Source organism: Pelmatolapia mariae, linkage group LG4 (assembly GCF_036321145.2).
Source record: "Pelmatolapia mariae isolate MD_Pm_ZW linkage group LG4, Pm_UMD_F_2, whole genome shotgun sequence".
Lineage (NCBI taxonomy): Eukaryota > Metazoa > Chordata > Actinopteri > Cichliformes > Cichlidae > Pelmatolapia > Pelmatolapia mariae.
In genome coordinates this window covers 1,760,101-1,774,739 of record NC_086230.1, presented here as the reverse complement: position 1 = coordinate 1,774,739, position 14,639 = coordinate 1,760,101, and the positions used below count along the sequence as shown (strand labels likewise).

At 43.2% G+C, this 14,639-nt stretch overlaps 1 protein-coding gene across 1 annotated transcript; it reads right to left on the bottom strand.

Annotated features, from left to right (window-relative positions):
- Window positions 1-10,355: 10,355 nt before the first annotated feature.
- tmem187 (transmembrane protein 187) lies at window positions 10,356-12,246 on the bottom strand. The gene has a single exon (XM_063471087.1). The coding sequence runs from the start codon at window positions 12,082-12,084 to the stop codon at window positions 11,299-11,301; it is 786 nt and encodes a 261-aa protein (XP_063327157.1). The 5' UTR covers window positions 12,085-12,246; the 3' UTR covers window positions 10,356-11,298.
- Between the last annotated feature and the right edge of the window lie 2,393 nt (window positions 12,247-14,639).

The window sequence follows — 14,639 nt, the reverse complement described above, 5'->3', positions numbered from 1 at the left end:
CAACTATGCTGCTACATAGAACTGAATGCTCTTCAACACTGCTGTAACAGACAGAGGAGGACCAGGCCTTATTAAATGAGCATGACAAAACCAAGATGACAAAGCATGCATGGTTAAGTCAAGTGAGATTTGAGAAGAAAGCAGAAACCTGACCCGCTGAATGATAAAACAGTTTATAGTGCACTCACGCTGTACTGCAGGTATGAGGAGGAAAAACATCCATGCCTTTGTCAGGCCCACAGTCCACATTCCCCAGAGAGGTGTGACACTTTCAGGTGTGTACAGCTGTCACATTCAGGAAGGGTGGTGCTCTGCTGGAATGACAGGTATGACACCAACAGAGTTTCCAATGCGTGGGTGAAGCCAGGTGTGGTGCCATGCAGTGGTGAGGTGTCCTTTTTAAGAAGTGTAGACTGTGGTTTTATCATTTTGATAGTTTTTAATGGCTGTTTTATAAATTATTTGTTGTATATTTTATTTCTTATTTGCTTTTTTCATTATGACATCAGTGCTTTGCTGCTCAGAGGTAGATGGTGATCATGACGGAGCCAGCAGCACTCTGACAGGTGAAGTTGTCCTTTGAGCTCAACCCTGCGTCTCATGAGTCCTGCTGTCTTCCCGTGGACAACGACATGGGTCTAGATAATTTCCTAATAACGTTGGACTCACCACTCGTAGTAGTGCAAATGAATGAATTCAGTCCTAAAACAATTCCACTGAATAAACCAGCGGATGGCGGTGAACCTGTGTCTTCTGGAAGCACCCTGGGGTCTAGGGTCCAGGCACCTGGCTACTTCAACTTCCACCCTGCATGGATAACCAGGAGGTTTTTTGAGTCAAGAACCTGTAAATTGAGGGTGTGGGTGTTATTTCAAAAGTACGTCACAACTCAGGTGTGGCAAATGCAGAATGACTTTATTATGTGATAGAGACCGAGAACACAGCACAGTAGACAAATGGTGATAAATTCTGGTAATGTTGGTAAAGTGGTAGGAGTCAGCACATTAAAGTAAAAGGCAAATGTTTTCTCTGTACTCATATCAATATTTCCACCACTGGTTTGGTTTCACATAATAATGATAAAGCAGAACATTTGAAAACAATCACCGTGTTTGCCTTCATGTAACACCTGCTGTGGGAGCTTTTTAATCTGAGCCCTGCTGTCACAGGAGAAGGACCTTTTATGGTCACTGTATTTTCTATACTGAATGGTGCATTTGTCCTGGTTCTGGGTCATTTTGAGCCAATATTTTGAGTTTTGTGCCTTTTTTGTATTATGTTCTAATTTATATAATTATATATCTTAGGATTCAGTTAGCTCTGTGTTTAAGTTTGGTTTCCCGGTTCTCGGTTTAGCTTGTTGTTGTCTATGTCGTGTCTTCAGTGTGTGAGTCTGTCGTGCTTAAGTCTCCCTCGTTCTTTGTGTGTCTTAGTCATGTCTTTGTCTCCCGTGTCCCCTCGACCCCTCTGTCAACCTCGTGTTGTCACAGTCTACGTCTCACTGCGTTTCCTGTTTTATTTTGACAGTCTTGTGTTCCATGTTCAGTGTGTTTAGTTTTGCTTCCTTGTGGTATTGTGTTGATTTGTGTCAGCTGTGTTCCCCATGTGTTTCCACTTCCCTCGTTTCCCTTCTGTCTATTTAAGTCCTCTGTTTCCCATGACTTACGTTCCAGGAGTCCGTGTGTCTCAGGTCCAGGTTTCACATTCAGGGTGTTTTTTGTTTAATTTTATTTTACCCACTTCAGGATTTTGTTAAGTTTTGTTTAGTTTTGCCTTTTGCACTTTGTTTTGTATTTTTTCTACCAGCCTTATTAGATTCCATCTCACCTCCACACAGTCTGCATCCACAGACCGTGACAGCACTACCGAAGTACCATCTACCTATCAACTGTTATAAGAATAAGAAACCGGATTATATATATATATTTTTTCTTAATTCAATAAGCACAAATCAGAGCTGGATATAAAAAGCAAACAAAAAAACACTTAAAGAAGGAATGCTGCATGGGCTCGGTGAGATTTAGAGAAGAAGAAACTAGATATGTTGCAAAGGGAACGCTGTAACACAAATGAGTTTTTGGACCAGCTGAGCATACACCAGTTAAGTAAACTTTTTATTAAATCATATGAGGGGTTACAAATGCATCAAAAATGAAATAAAAGTGGGACCTCACCCTGGCCCGATACTCAGAGAGATGAAACCCCACCCATCTGAATGGACACAGACAGAGAAACTCTGTGACACTTTCTGCTGCAGTACATGTCTCTGACACACACACACACACACACACACACACACACACACACACACACACACACACACACACACACACAGGAGAGCGATGGGCGTGTGCAGCTACAGCTCATCAGGGACAGGAGTGTGCCACTTTTCAGGTTTAAGCAAACATGCTCACTTACACATCTATTCTTATTGTCACAGACACACTGAAGCACTTCAAAACTCTGCTCCACCCTTTGCTGCTTCGCATTATTCAAATAGTCTGTTGGGAACCAGGTGACTCCACCCTGCCCTTAAATATGTGGTCCTCTCTGTAAACATTCCTCCTGACTCCATTAGTGTAATGATCAGCATCAGATTAGCACATCAGGCAACATAGCAACACAATGACAAATATGATGTTCACTGTGCTGAGAGTGTGACATCACCTGCCCTGGTGGTCTGGGGAAGGGACATTTACACATTAGCAAGGAAGCACAAGTACTAGACAGCCAACTCTAGCGGTTATTCCTGCTCACACCGGTCACTTCCTGAGGCTTCAGCATCCAGCTGACTGAGGTCTGAATCAAAGACTGTAGATGGCAAGCAAGGCCTGCAGTGCTCGTCTACTGAAATCTAAAGAGATATGGTAAATGGACTGGTTCTTATATAGCACTGTTCTACTCTACTGAAGCACTCAGAGTTTTATACAAAGTATTTTATTCACTCATTCAAATTGATAGAACTATTTTTTCTATATTTCTATATTTTTCTAAATAGTCCAGTAAAAGTACTGATTCGACTTCTTTACTCGAGTAAAAGTGAAAAGTACTCTGAAATGTACTCAAAGTAAGAAAGTAAAAAGTTGTTCTTTGGAGGATGAAGCCGACTCAACTTTGTGCTTTATTAATGTGATGAAATTATATTAGCAAATGGTAATATAAACTGTGACTCCCTTTATGCTCCTCCTCTGTAGGGCAAGCTAGAGGCTGCAGTACTGGGACAGCTTATGGACATCTGCATTCGTACTGGTGTTGTGCCAAAAAGGCACTGGTGGTGCTGCATAAATGACATGTTTTTGCCTCTTTCATCACTTAAATGTGGGGAGTAAATGTGAAAGTTATCAGAAAAATAAACACTTAAGAAAAGTACAGATACCTTAAAGTTTTACTGTACAGTAACAAAGTATTTGTACTTCATCACTTCCCACCTCTACACTTGCCCAAGGATACTTTGGCAGGCCAACTGAAGCAGCCAAGGATTGAACTGCCAACCTCCTGAGTAGCAGATGGCCTGCTTACCTCTCGAACTAAAGCTACCCAGCTATCATTTTAAACATACAACAGTGAAAGTCTCTTTCCTTTCACCTCAAAGCTACACACCTATTTGCATCCATCTTTTACTTTACTGCCATCTTGTGGCTGCAAGCAGTGCTTAGAAGTAAAGCTGCGTCTTTGTGAAGCTTCTGAAGCTGAGTTTGGTTTGTAATCCTCTGGTCTCTGACAGGAGGCTGATGGGAGACTACTGTGCAGTGCATGACAAGCTGGCACTGGCTCTACTTTCACAGCTCTGAGATCAGTTATTATCTGTGCTTTGTGTGCAAACAGGACTAGCAAAGAAACAAGCTTCACTGTAGCCAAAGTTTACTTATTAGCCTTGGCCAACATGTGTGATGTAGAGGAGTGACAGTGCAGTGTAAAAACTTTGCAATTATTTGTTTAGCACATTAACAAAGAAAGCCTTGATGATGGAGACGGGCACTCCTGTCTGTTTACTCAGACAGACAAAGGTGAGCAGGGAAGCCTGTAGCAGCACTTTCAGGTTAGCATCTATGACAAATCACTCGACTGACTGAATGTACGCCACTGCCTTTAACCAGCGTTTTTGCTAATATACCACCTTCATTTTGAATTAATATTTTGAATCATCCACTTTTTTACAGTTAGCCATGTCACACAGTGCCCAGCTTTATTTTGTTAATGTATCTCAATATGCTTTAAAAAATGAAGAAAGAGGCCATTTCTGTCTGTGCTCAGCTTTCTGTCAGACTCACCACATACTCTCAGTCCCAATTGCAGCTGTTTTTTAACTGACTCTAAGAACCTCATATAACTTTTAATAAGACAGTGTAATGAAGGAAACAGTTTGCTTACTTGTATTTACTGCCGTAAATCCTTTAGGTGTCACGACAACAGGTCATCTGCCACCATCTCACCCTATCCCAGCATCCTCTGTCACACCAGCCCTCTGAATGTCCTCCTTCATTACATCCATGAGTCTTATCTGAGGTTGTCTTCCTGCCTAGCAGCTCCATCTTCATCATCCTTTGTCTGATATACCCCCTCTCCCTCCTCTGCACACGTCCAAACTATCTCAGCCTCGCCATTCTAACTTTGCCTCTAAATATCTCAACCTGAGCTGTCCCTCTGATGGACTCATTTCTAATCCTATCCATCATGCTCACTCCCGCCTCTTACCTTCCCTTTCCTTCTTGCTGCTATCCTTTAGTCACAAATCACCCTGGATACCCATCTCCACCCACTCCACCCTGCCTGCGTTCCCTTATTCACGTCTCTTGTGCACTGTCTGCTGCTTTGGATTATCTCAGGCTTTTAAACGTATCCAAATTATTCACTACCTGTGCTCTTTGCTGGTACATCTGTCTCCCTCTCATGTATTCTGTCTTGCTTCTACGGACCTTCATTTCTGTTTCCCCATTTCCTCATGCAGCACCACAGTTCCTCCTTCGGTGAGATTTTAACTAGTTTTATTCACTCAAACACAGGGCGAGGGCGAGGGAGTGAGCGTGGTAAGCTGTGAACAGAGGGAGAGTGTGGTTAGAGATGATGCAGGGTGATATTGGAGTCTTACTTGGCAGGTGAAGCGTAAAAGGCTCTGGGGGAGGTGAATAGCCAGGTGAGCTCCTAGAGTGCTGAGCAAGTGAGATGATTCCAACCTTGTTTTTCCAGAGATCCACAAGAGACGGTGGCAGGAGGACATGCAGGTGGAAGTGGTGAATGGTGTGAACCTGAGAGGTGAAGAATCAGCAACAAAACCAGAGCCCTGCCGTGGACACCAGCATTCAGAGGATCTTGAGCTGCAGGTGAGTGGTGATGGTAGGACGAGGTAACTAAAAGCACAAAGAAACTGAGGTAAGTACGAGACCTTAACGAGGAGCATGAACCGATGAGGCCTTTTACAAGTGATGTAACGTCTGACACTGAAGCCCAGAGGCCTGTGTAGAATAAAGGGGTCCATACGTATGGTTCTTCATATCGTTCTACTATCTGTAGTGTTCTTTCTCAGCATGAAGCCATACTGCTGCTTACTGATCATGACTTGTGTTCTGAACTGCCTCTTCCAGATCGCAGATGCAATTCCACTCACTCCATCTGTCCTTTTGCATTTCTTGTCCTTGAAACAATGCCTCTTCATCTCTGTTCTCTTCACCAGTCCATTGAAGTCTGCTCCAATCATCACTGACCACTCCCCCTTAGAATATATAGGCTTGTGGCCCCTCCATGGCTGAGAATATCAGGAAAAACACTTGGAACACAGCGCAACACAACAAGGAACACATCCAAACAGAGGCTTTTAAGATACAGCATGACCTAAACAGGGAAATGAGACAAAAGCATTAAATAGGGAGTGCTGAGGGAACAGAATAAAAATGCAATGCAAATGATTGTTGGGTTTTTCTCTGTATTTATTATTGTGCGATCTACTGTACAATATAAAGCGCCTTGAGGCGACTTTTGTTGTGATTTGGCGCTGTATAAATAAAATTGAATTGAATTGAATTGAATAGGAAACGACATGCAAAACTCAAACAATAAACTAGAGAACTTCTAGGAAAGTATCTGGCATCGTTGTTTTTCTGGCATCGTTGTATTTTTACTCAGTTCTATATAGCATTTGTATTCTATTTTTATCTTATTGTATATTTTATTCTATTTTATTCTACTGTATATAGTATTTTATTTTATTTTATTCTATTCTGTACAGTTGTGTACTGTATTTAATCTTATCTTATTTTATTCTAATTTTTGCTTCATAACTTTTGCACTGTCCACTTCCTGCTGTGACAAAACAAATTTCCCACGTGTGGGACTAATAAAGGTTATCTTATCTTATCTTATCTTATCTTAAAAAAGCAAGGAATACAAACAGCCTCATATATAAAAAAGTTTTCAGTTTCATTCAATTTTATTTATACAGCACCAAATCACAACAACAGTCGCTTCAAGGTGCTTTATATAGTAAGGTAGACCCTACAAACATATACATACAGAGAAAAACCCAACAATCATGTGACCCCCTGTGAGCAAGCACTTTGGCGACAGTGGGAAGGAAAAACTCCCTTTTAACAGGAAGAAACCTCCGGCAGAACCAGGCTCAGGGAGGGGCGGGGCCATCTGCTGTGACTGGTTGGGGTGAGAGAAGGAAAACAGGATAAAGACATGCTGTGGAAGAGAGACAGAGATTAATAACAAGTATGATTCAATGCAGAGAGGTCTATTAACACATAGTGAGTGAAGGAGAAACACCCAGTGCATCATGGGAATCCCCAAGCAGCCTACACCTACTGCAGCATAACTAAGGGAGGATTCAGGGTCACCTGGTCCAGCCCTAACTATATGCTTTAGCAAAAAGGAAAGTTTGAAGCCTAATCTTAAAAGTAGAAAAGAGCTGAGGAGAGCCCCAGGCCCCGCCAAGCAGCCCCCGGGAGTGAGCCAGTACAAACCCGAACACCCAGCACTGGACACCGAGAACCATCAATGCACCAACGGGTGAGGGCATTATCCACTGGCAGGGAGTGGGGCCTGATTATTTAAGACCTTGTATGTGAGGAGCAGGATTTTGAATTCTGGATTTAACAGGAAGCCAATGAAGGGAAGCCAATACAGGAGAAATCTGCTCTCTCTTTCTAGTCCCTGTCAGGAAGACAGGAAGAAAGCAGTCTTACATATGTGTTTAATATGTGCATTGAAGGACATGTCCTGGTCAAAAATGACTCCAAGGTTCCTCACAGTGTTACTGGAGGCCAAGGTAATGCCATCCAGAGTAAGGATCTGGTTAGATACCATATTTCTAAGATTTTCAGGGCCGAGTACAATAACCTCAGTTTGATCTGAATTAAGAAGCAGAAAGTTAGCGGCCATCCAGGTCTTTATGTCTTTAAGACATTCCTGCAGTTTAACTCATTGGTGTGTGTTACCTGGCTTCATGGACAGATAGAGCTGGGTGTCATCTGCATAGCAGTGAAAATGTATGCTATGTCTTCTAATGATGCTGCCTAAGGGAAGCATGTATAATGTAAACAGAATTGGTCCTAGCACTGAACCCTGTGGAACACCAAAAAAGAAATATATCAATTTGCAGCCCCTGTTTCTTTCAGTCAAAACTAAAATGCAGCATGACTGCAAGAGACACATCAAGAAAATATCAAGGCACCTTCTCTGGAAATACAAACTGGATATAGATATTTGTGTGTGTGTGTGTGTGTGTGTGTGTGTGTGTGTGTGTGTGTGTGTGTGTGTGTGTGTGTGTGTGTGTGTGTGAGAGTGAGAGAGAGAGGGTGAAAGAGAAAGAGACCCCTAAAGCCCTACTAACATGGGTAAATCCCTGCAGTCAGGAAACTGCTGCTCTGTCAGTTCACAGCACTAAGCCATGCAGAGCCATTAGTGCTCACAGTCACAGTGTGTGTCCAAACCAGCAGCACACACACACATCTCATGGTGCATTCTCATCAATAAAAAGCTTCACTTTGCATTACTCGCATGAATTGAGTTCTGTTTCTGTTATCAAATACTCACATTACTAATTACAACACAAAAACCAATGTGGTTAATTTTCAAAGATAACAAAATGTAAAAACAGAACAACAAATGCAACTGGAGTCCTAATGCAAACGACCAAGCAAGCAGACGAGCGTTATCAGTGGTTCTCCCCTGAGTCACCCTGCAGTCTAAAGGCCTACAGACCTACTCACCAACCAGCCGACAGGGTCATCAAACAAAGCAGCATCAACAATGAGGTGCTCGCTTTATAATGCATGCTGTGAGTAACTCGCTCTCGCATGTTTAATCCATATCAATACTGAGTTTCTGTGTCTTACTATTAATTTGTAAAATAAATAAGCTTTGTTAAATAAATTTGTACAATTCTTTGTGTAAGACTAGCTCATTAAGTTTTATTTGATGCTGCACGAGGGCAGACCTGCAAATCTCACTGCTCTTTTTCCAGCTTTGGGACAGACAGAAGGAAGAAATCTTGGAACCAAAGACAAAACTTCCCACACTTTTTAAAGAGGTATAAGCCAGCAGGTAGAATGGGAGCAGAGCAGGAGCATCCTTATAATAAGAAAGTACCAGAGACCAAGTCTATGAAATGACAAAGCAGAACATCCATACATCTTTTAATGGTAAATGGACTGACTCTTATGTAGCACTTTTCTACTCTCCAGGAGAACTCAAAGTGCTCTACACCAGCGGTCCCCAACCTTTTTTGCGCCACGGACCGGTTTGTGCCCGACAATATTTTCATGGACCGGCCTTTAAGGAAGGTGTCGCGGATAAATACAACAAAATAAAACTAGTACCGGTACCGAACAAAAGAAGATTTATTCATAACACACGTGAAAAGACCCAGGAAAACCGAGTTAACGAAAAAAACGATAAAAAAATAACGCTAAAAACCCTGAAAACCAAACATTTCACACCCGAGTCTCCACTCTCGCGGCCCGGCACCAAACGACTCACGGACCGGCCCGGGGGTTGGGGACCGCTGCTTTACACAACAAGCCTCACTCATACAAGCACGCTGCACGCTGATCAGGTGTGAAAGATTTTACTTACCATGGTGCTTTTTGGACGCTTCATCAATGTTTCTTTTTTGTTACAATGTCTTATATTTTAGAGTGATTTCATTAAATGTTGTCATTGTTGTGCTTCAAGTTGTAAGCCTTGTCCTAAACAGCATGATCGAAGACATTCCTTTGTTTCTGTTCCCCTCCCCAGCGTGTCAGATGGATGAGGATGTTTAACTTCCTGCCCTTTATGACCTCAACTGTGCTTGTGTACAGCAGACTGTTACAGGAATTAAGCCATAAACTGGGTGAGGGGAGTTGACCCTTTTGTGAGCAGGAAGTCACACAGAAACGCACCCACATTCACAAACACACACAAACACACACACACTCACTCACACACAGAATACAGACACTGATGTTGTTTAGATATGCCTGCTTAGGCATGTCACATGTATTTGTAAATGCATATTCATGAGTGTAACCAATAAAAGCAGCCTGCAGAGGGAAGCTAGTTGAAGTAGTTCGGAGGCAGCTACTTCCCTTGCGGCAAGTGCAACAAAGAGCGCCGTGCGATCTGGTTCTTGAGTGAGTGTCTGTTTATCCAGCAGTTTCACGAATATATCTCTGACATTATACTGCACTGAACATGTCTCCTGTTCTCACCTAGTATGAGTCTTTAACAGAGTAATGAATGACTTTGCCTTTGTAGGTTTGATATGGCACAATAAAGCTTCTAATTTACAGTAAATTCTCTGTAAAAATAACTTTGGAACCGTTATTAGGATAGTATGCAAATATAACAATGGACAGTAGACACACGTATTTGATGGGCTGTCAGTTTAAGAGAGAAAATGACAGTAAAAGAAGAATTTAGAAAGATGTTGCAACTAACTGCACTTTGTGCTAGAGGAACAAGAGGTAACCCAAAGTTACCTCTAAATCTGCGCTGTCATCAACGAAAATGAAACCTGATTTTTCAGGAGTTGTTGGGTTAAGCCTCTGGGGTCCAGGGTGTCATCGGCCACTTTTCACTCCTTTGTATTTCACCTTTAAATGTTTTTCTCTTGCCTTCTGTGGTATCATTCTTTTCAGCACAATCTCACGTCTGAATTTACAGTAATTTTTTCATTGTCATACTGTATATTAACACAATTGATCTGAAATCACATAAAAACCGAGTAGGAAAAAGTTCTATTTTACTGTAAAAACCACAGACATGTTTATTGAATTATTTTCATAACTTGAAATGCAAATATAAATTGTAGATTAAGTTAGATAGAAATAAAGTTATATATAACCATTTACCTAAAAATAATACATCTGGCATTTTTTTGTACAGCTATTTAAAAATACTACTAACACTAAAATTAGAGAACAATTAGTTGTCACAACAAGATGCCCCACAAATTATTTGTGCCAGTGCAAAAAATAGTTTGTCCGCCGCAAGACAGAGGAGAACACTACAGGAGTGAACCTGCTGTATCACATCCTGTTTTCCACCTGGAGACAGTGTTTACACTGCAGTCTGCCTTTGGTGGCTTTCCTCATTGTTTTGACACACAAAACACATGACTACACTACACACTAACTACATGCTAAACGTCACAAATCTCTCACAACTCAAAAGTTGCTGTCGATATCGCTCTCTCTCGCCGCCGTCCCAAAACTTTCGCCTCTTCCTAAATAACCAAAAAACTGAGCCGAACCATGCCGAGTCGATCTGAGTAGGTACTAATGGAAAAGGGGCTGTAAGTCACAGTCAGACTAAACAACACACAGACATGTATACTTTTCTTTATTTTAACTGATTGCACATGTGCACCACTGAACATTGTATGTGAGCAGGAATCCTTCACCCCTCCTCCAGCAGAGCAGCCCTAAGGGGTGGTGAAGCTTAATGTCACATGTTTATTTCAGTTACACTGCAGTGGTCAGCTTTGGTCTCAAGAGTCCACAAAAGTTTGGGGGGACTATCCTAGTGGTCCTTTTCCTGAGAGCAGCGGTTTTCTTTGTTCTGTCCTCCCACTGGCATCATTCTGCTCATTTTTCTATTATTAGATACAGCTGATTGGAGCTAGAGCCAAGTGGCTGGGGCACATCGAATGCTGCAGCTGCTACTGTAGCTCAGGGAGAATCAATATTTATGTGAAACGAAAGTATTGAAGCTGAACTGAATCTAGAGTTATGCTGAGATGAAGATGTGGTCTTGTGTGGAATGAGACAGAATGAACTCCCAGCTGGAGGATGCTGCGTGGATGCTGCGTGTCTGTCACTGCTGCTGCGGCTCAGTCTTGGCCCGCGCTCTGCTCGTCAGCCTGGTCAGGAAGCAGAAGCTGAAGTGGAACTGCAGCACGTCGCACACTTTGGACCAGAAGTGTCCGGTGAAGCGCTGAAACAGGCGGTACTGAGCCAGGTGGTGATCCAGCAGCTTCAGGAGCACGAAGCCTGCACACGACAGCAAAGCCAGCACGAGGTGTCTGCGCGTGCGCACATCTCCGTGCGTCCGCTGCACGCCAACCCCTTTGTATACCGCAAAGAGCACGTGACCTGCGAGCGCCGTGTCGAAGCCGCGTCGGTGTGCGATCGCCAGTCCGTAGCTGAGAACGGAGCCGAGCTCGAGCGTCGCCGCGTGCGACGCGCGCCATTCGGTCCGCCTCTCCATAAAGTCGATCCACACCGGCACCCACGCGAAGATCGGTAAAGTCAGCCACTGGTCGAGAACGGCTGGAGCGCGCCGCAGCATGGCCAGGCGCGTCCACTGTACGGGGCCGTAAAAGACGGCCATGAGGGCGAACACGTGCCTCATGTAGCGGGCGCGCTCCGACTCAGCGTCGTCCCCGCGCCACAGCAGCCAGTACAACCCCACGCACACATAACCCACATTGACCACGCAGTTACAGGGCATCGCCAAGAACGCGGGCAGACCGTCGACGTGCCTCTCCGCGTAGTGCTCGGAACTCAGGTCCACGTCAACGTCCGCGAACAGGCCTGTGTTCACCAGGCCGACACACAGCAGGAAGCCCACGGACACGTGCACCACGGCCCGCCTCATCATCGCCGAACCTCCGCTCCGAGACTGGAACCAAAGGTCTTAGGTGTTTTTCCGCGTTTCAAAATCACGTGGTACAGAAACTGAAGGCTTGGATTGGCTGCCTTGATCTGGGCATGGGGACGGCAGCCTCGAAACACACGTTTTAACACTGTCACGAGCGTCAGAAGCGCAGATCTTGCAAACGCTGCTCCGAAGCGTGGGTGAAAACACCCAGGTCACGTGACCACGACCAGACGAGGGTTAGGTTCCTGCTTCTTCTAGAACCAGGCGCAAGGATTCACTGCTTATTATCCAGAGTCATTTGGACTCGTCAGTACTGAATGACAGCTTTGGAAGGAAAACAGTATCCTCAATATCTCTCATTATTATTTTTGATGTGGATTGTGACGAGTAAATAAACATTATATAGATGTATCAATAACAGATAAATATCTTATTCTAATGATTACTGAGAGAACGTGAGACAGACAGAGACTGCTGGGCGATCTCCATTCACTCCTATTAGCAGAGAGAGAGAGAGAGAGCCACACACTGCTGTAACACCACCTCTGCTTTCAACATCAACTGTTATTTGGTGCTCCAGCTAGTGATGTGCGGATCGATACTGAAATATCGATTCTTCCGATATCAGTCATTTATGTTCTAGAATCGATTCTCATATTAAAATATCGATATTTTAGTAATTTAGGGTAAATTTGTAGTTTATCATTAACAGGAACACAGTGGAAAGAAACTATATCATTCGGATTGTCTACATTGGAAGGAACTACTTCCTCTTCCGGCTTTCATAGTCATGTGCGAAATACGGCTGTATAAATGTGTCCAGCGTGGCGTGCGCACTCACAACAATGGCTGAGTGTAAACGGAGTCATGTGTGGACGTATTTTACCTCCACAAATAGCCAGGACGTGGTTTGCGATACATGTGGCAAGACAGTGAGGTGTTGTGGCAACACCACTGATCTTTAGGGGTGCAACGATACACAAAATTCACGGTTCGGTTCGATACTTTGGTGTCACAGTTCGATATTTTTTCGATACAAAAAAATGTTCATGCCTTTTTAATTTGTCATTTATTAAAATTATAAATATATATTTTAACTCAAAAGTACAGTTTTAAATTTAATGTTGCTGAAACGACAAAGTAATAAAAAAATAAATATCTGATCGAGGAATCACTCATCTTTGGAAAAGAGTTTATTACAGAGAAATGGTTCTTTCCAAAATAAAAGCTATACTATACGCTTCTTCTGGGGTATACTCTCAGCAGCATATTAAACATATCAGGTCCCCATAAGGAGAATCATGTGCTAACGGCTGTCTAAATGACTCGGGTAAAGTTTGTAGCATGCGTGCTTGTTGTTTTTGTCTGCTTCCACTTGTCTTTGCACTAGGATGACGTTGGAGTAAATGTGCAGTCATATTCATTGTGTTCCCACTAGTGCTGTCAGCGTTAATCTGAAATGACATTAACGCCATAACGCGGCAAATCTCCGTTAACGAGCTACCGCGGATCGCCCCGTGTGTGGGGCTGGACAGCGTCAACACATTAACGAGCTAACTGCGCTAACGCAGTAGTTCCCACCCATGTAATTAAACACTGCGTGGCACATCCGACATACTGTTTTACTTTTGTCCATGATGCGCTTACCTTCAGGGTCATACTTCACATGAAGACCAAAATAGTTCCAAACGCCAGATCTGAATGAGGGTGGGGGAGGTTCAACTTGCCATGTTGCAGCGAGCTTAACTTCTGTCTCACTAACTTGCGCTGCACTCAGTGGATCTGCGCTCGACAGTGCAGCCTAGGCGGAGTAGTCGAACGCAGATCCACTGAGCTCTCAACACAGACATAAAATAAATGAAAAATTTTGTATTGTTCGATACATATGCGTACCGAACCGAAAGCACTGTATCGAACGGTTCAATATCGATACGAGTATTGTTGCACCCCTACTGACCTCGTCAAACACCTCAGAGTAAATCATATCACAGAATATGACGAGCGTATGTTGAGGCAAACTGAAGAGGAGGACAGGGACAGGTGCTGCTAGGGCGAGACAGACATCTCTCACAGAGTCCTTTAGTGCTGCAGCCAGGCAAGGTGTTCAAATAGCGCACAACTTCAGGTTTTTTATTTCAATATGATGAATTCTGCATTATTAAGTGATAAGAACAAGTAATCTGATGTCCTGTAATCATGATGATTTGAGATACAATAAAATATACAATAAATAAAAAAATAAAATAAGTTTTTGTACAAAGTATCGGTATCAGATCAGTATCGTCGATAACACCCTGAATTTTACTTGGTATCGGATCGGAAAGGAAATCAGCGGTATTGCACATCACTAGCTCCAGCGACTTCATCCTCACGACCCCCGACACACACACTGTGCCACCATAAGGAATATATGCATACTGTGAAAAGCTATAAAATTAATTAGAGGCGACCCAATTCAATTCACATTACACATGAGTTTTTTCATTTCCTTTTTATTCCCACTGATGCTTCTGGTGCGAGTATCTCACAAACAGCAGGAGTTATGCAGGTTCACT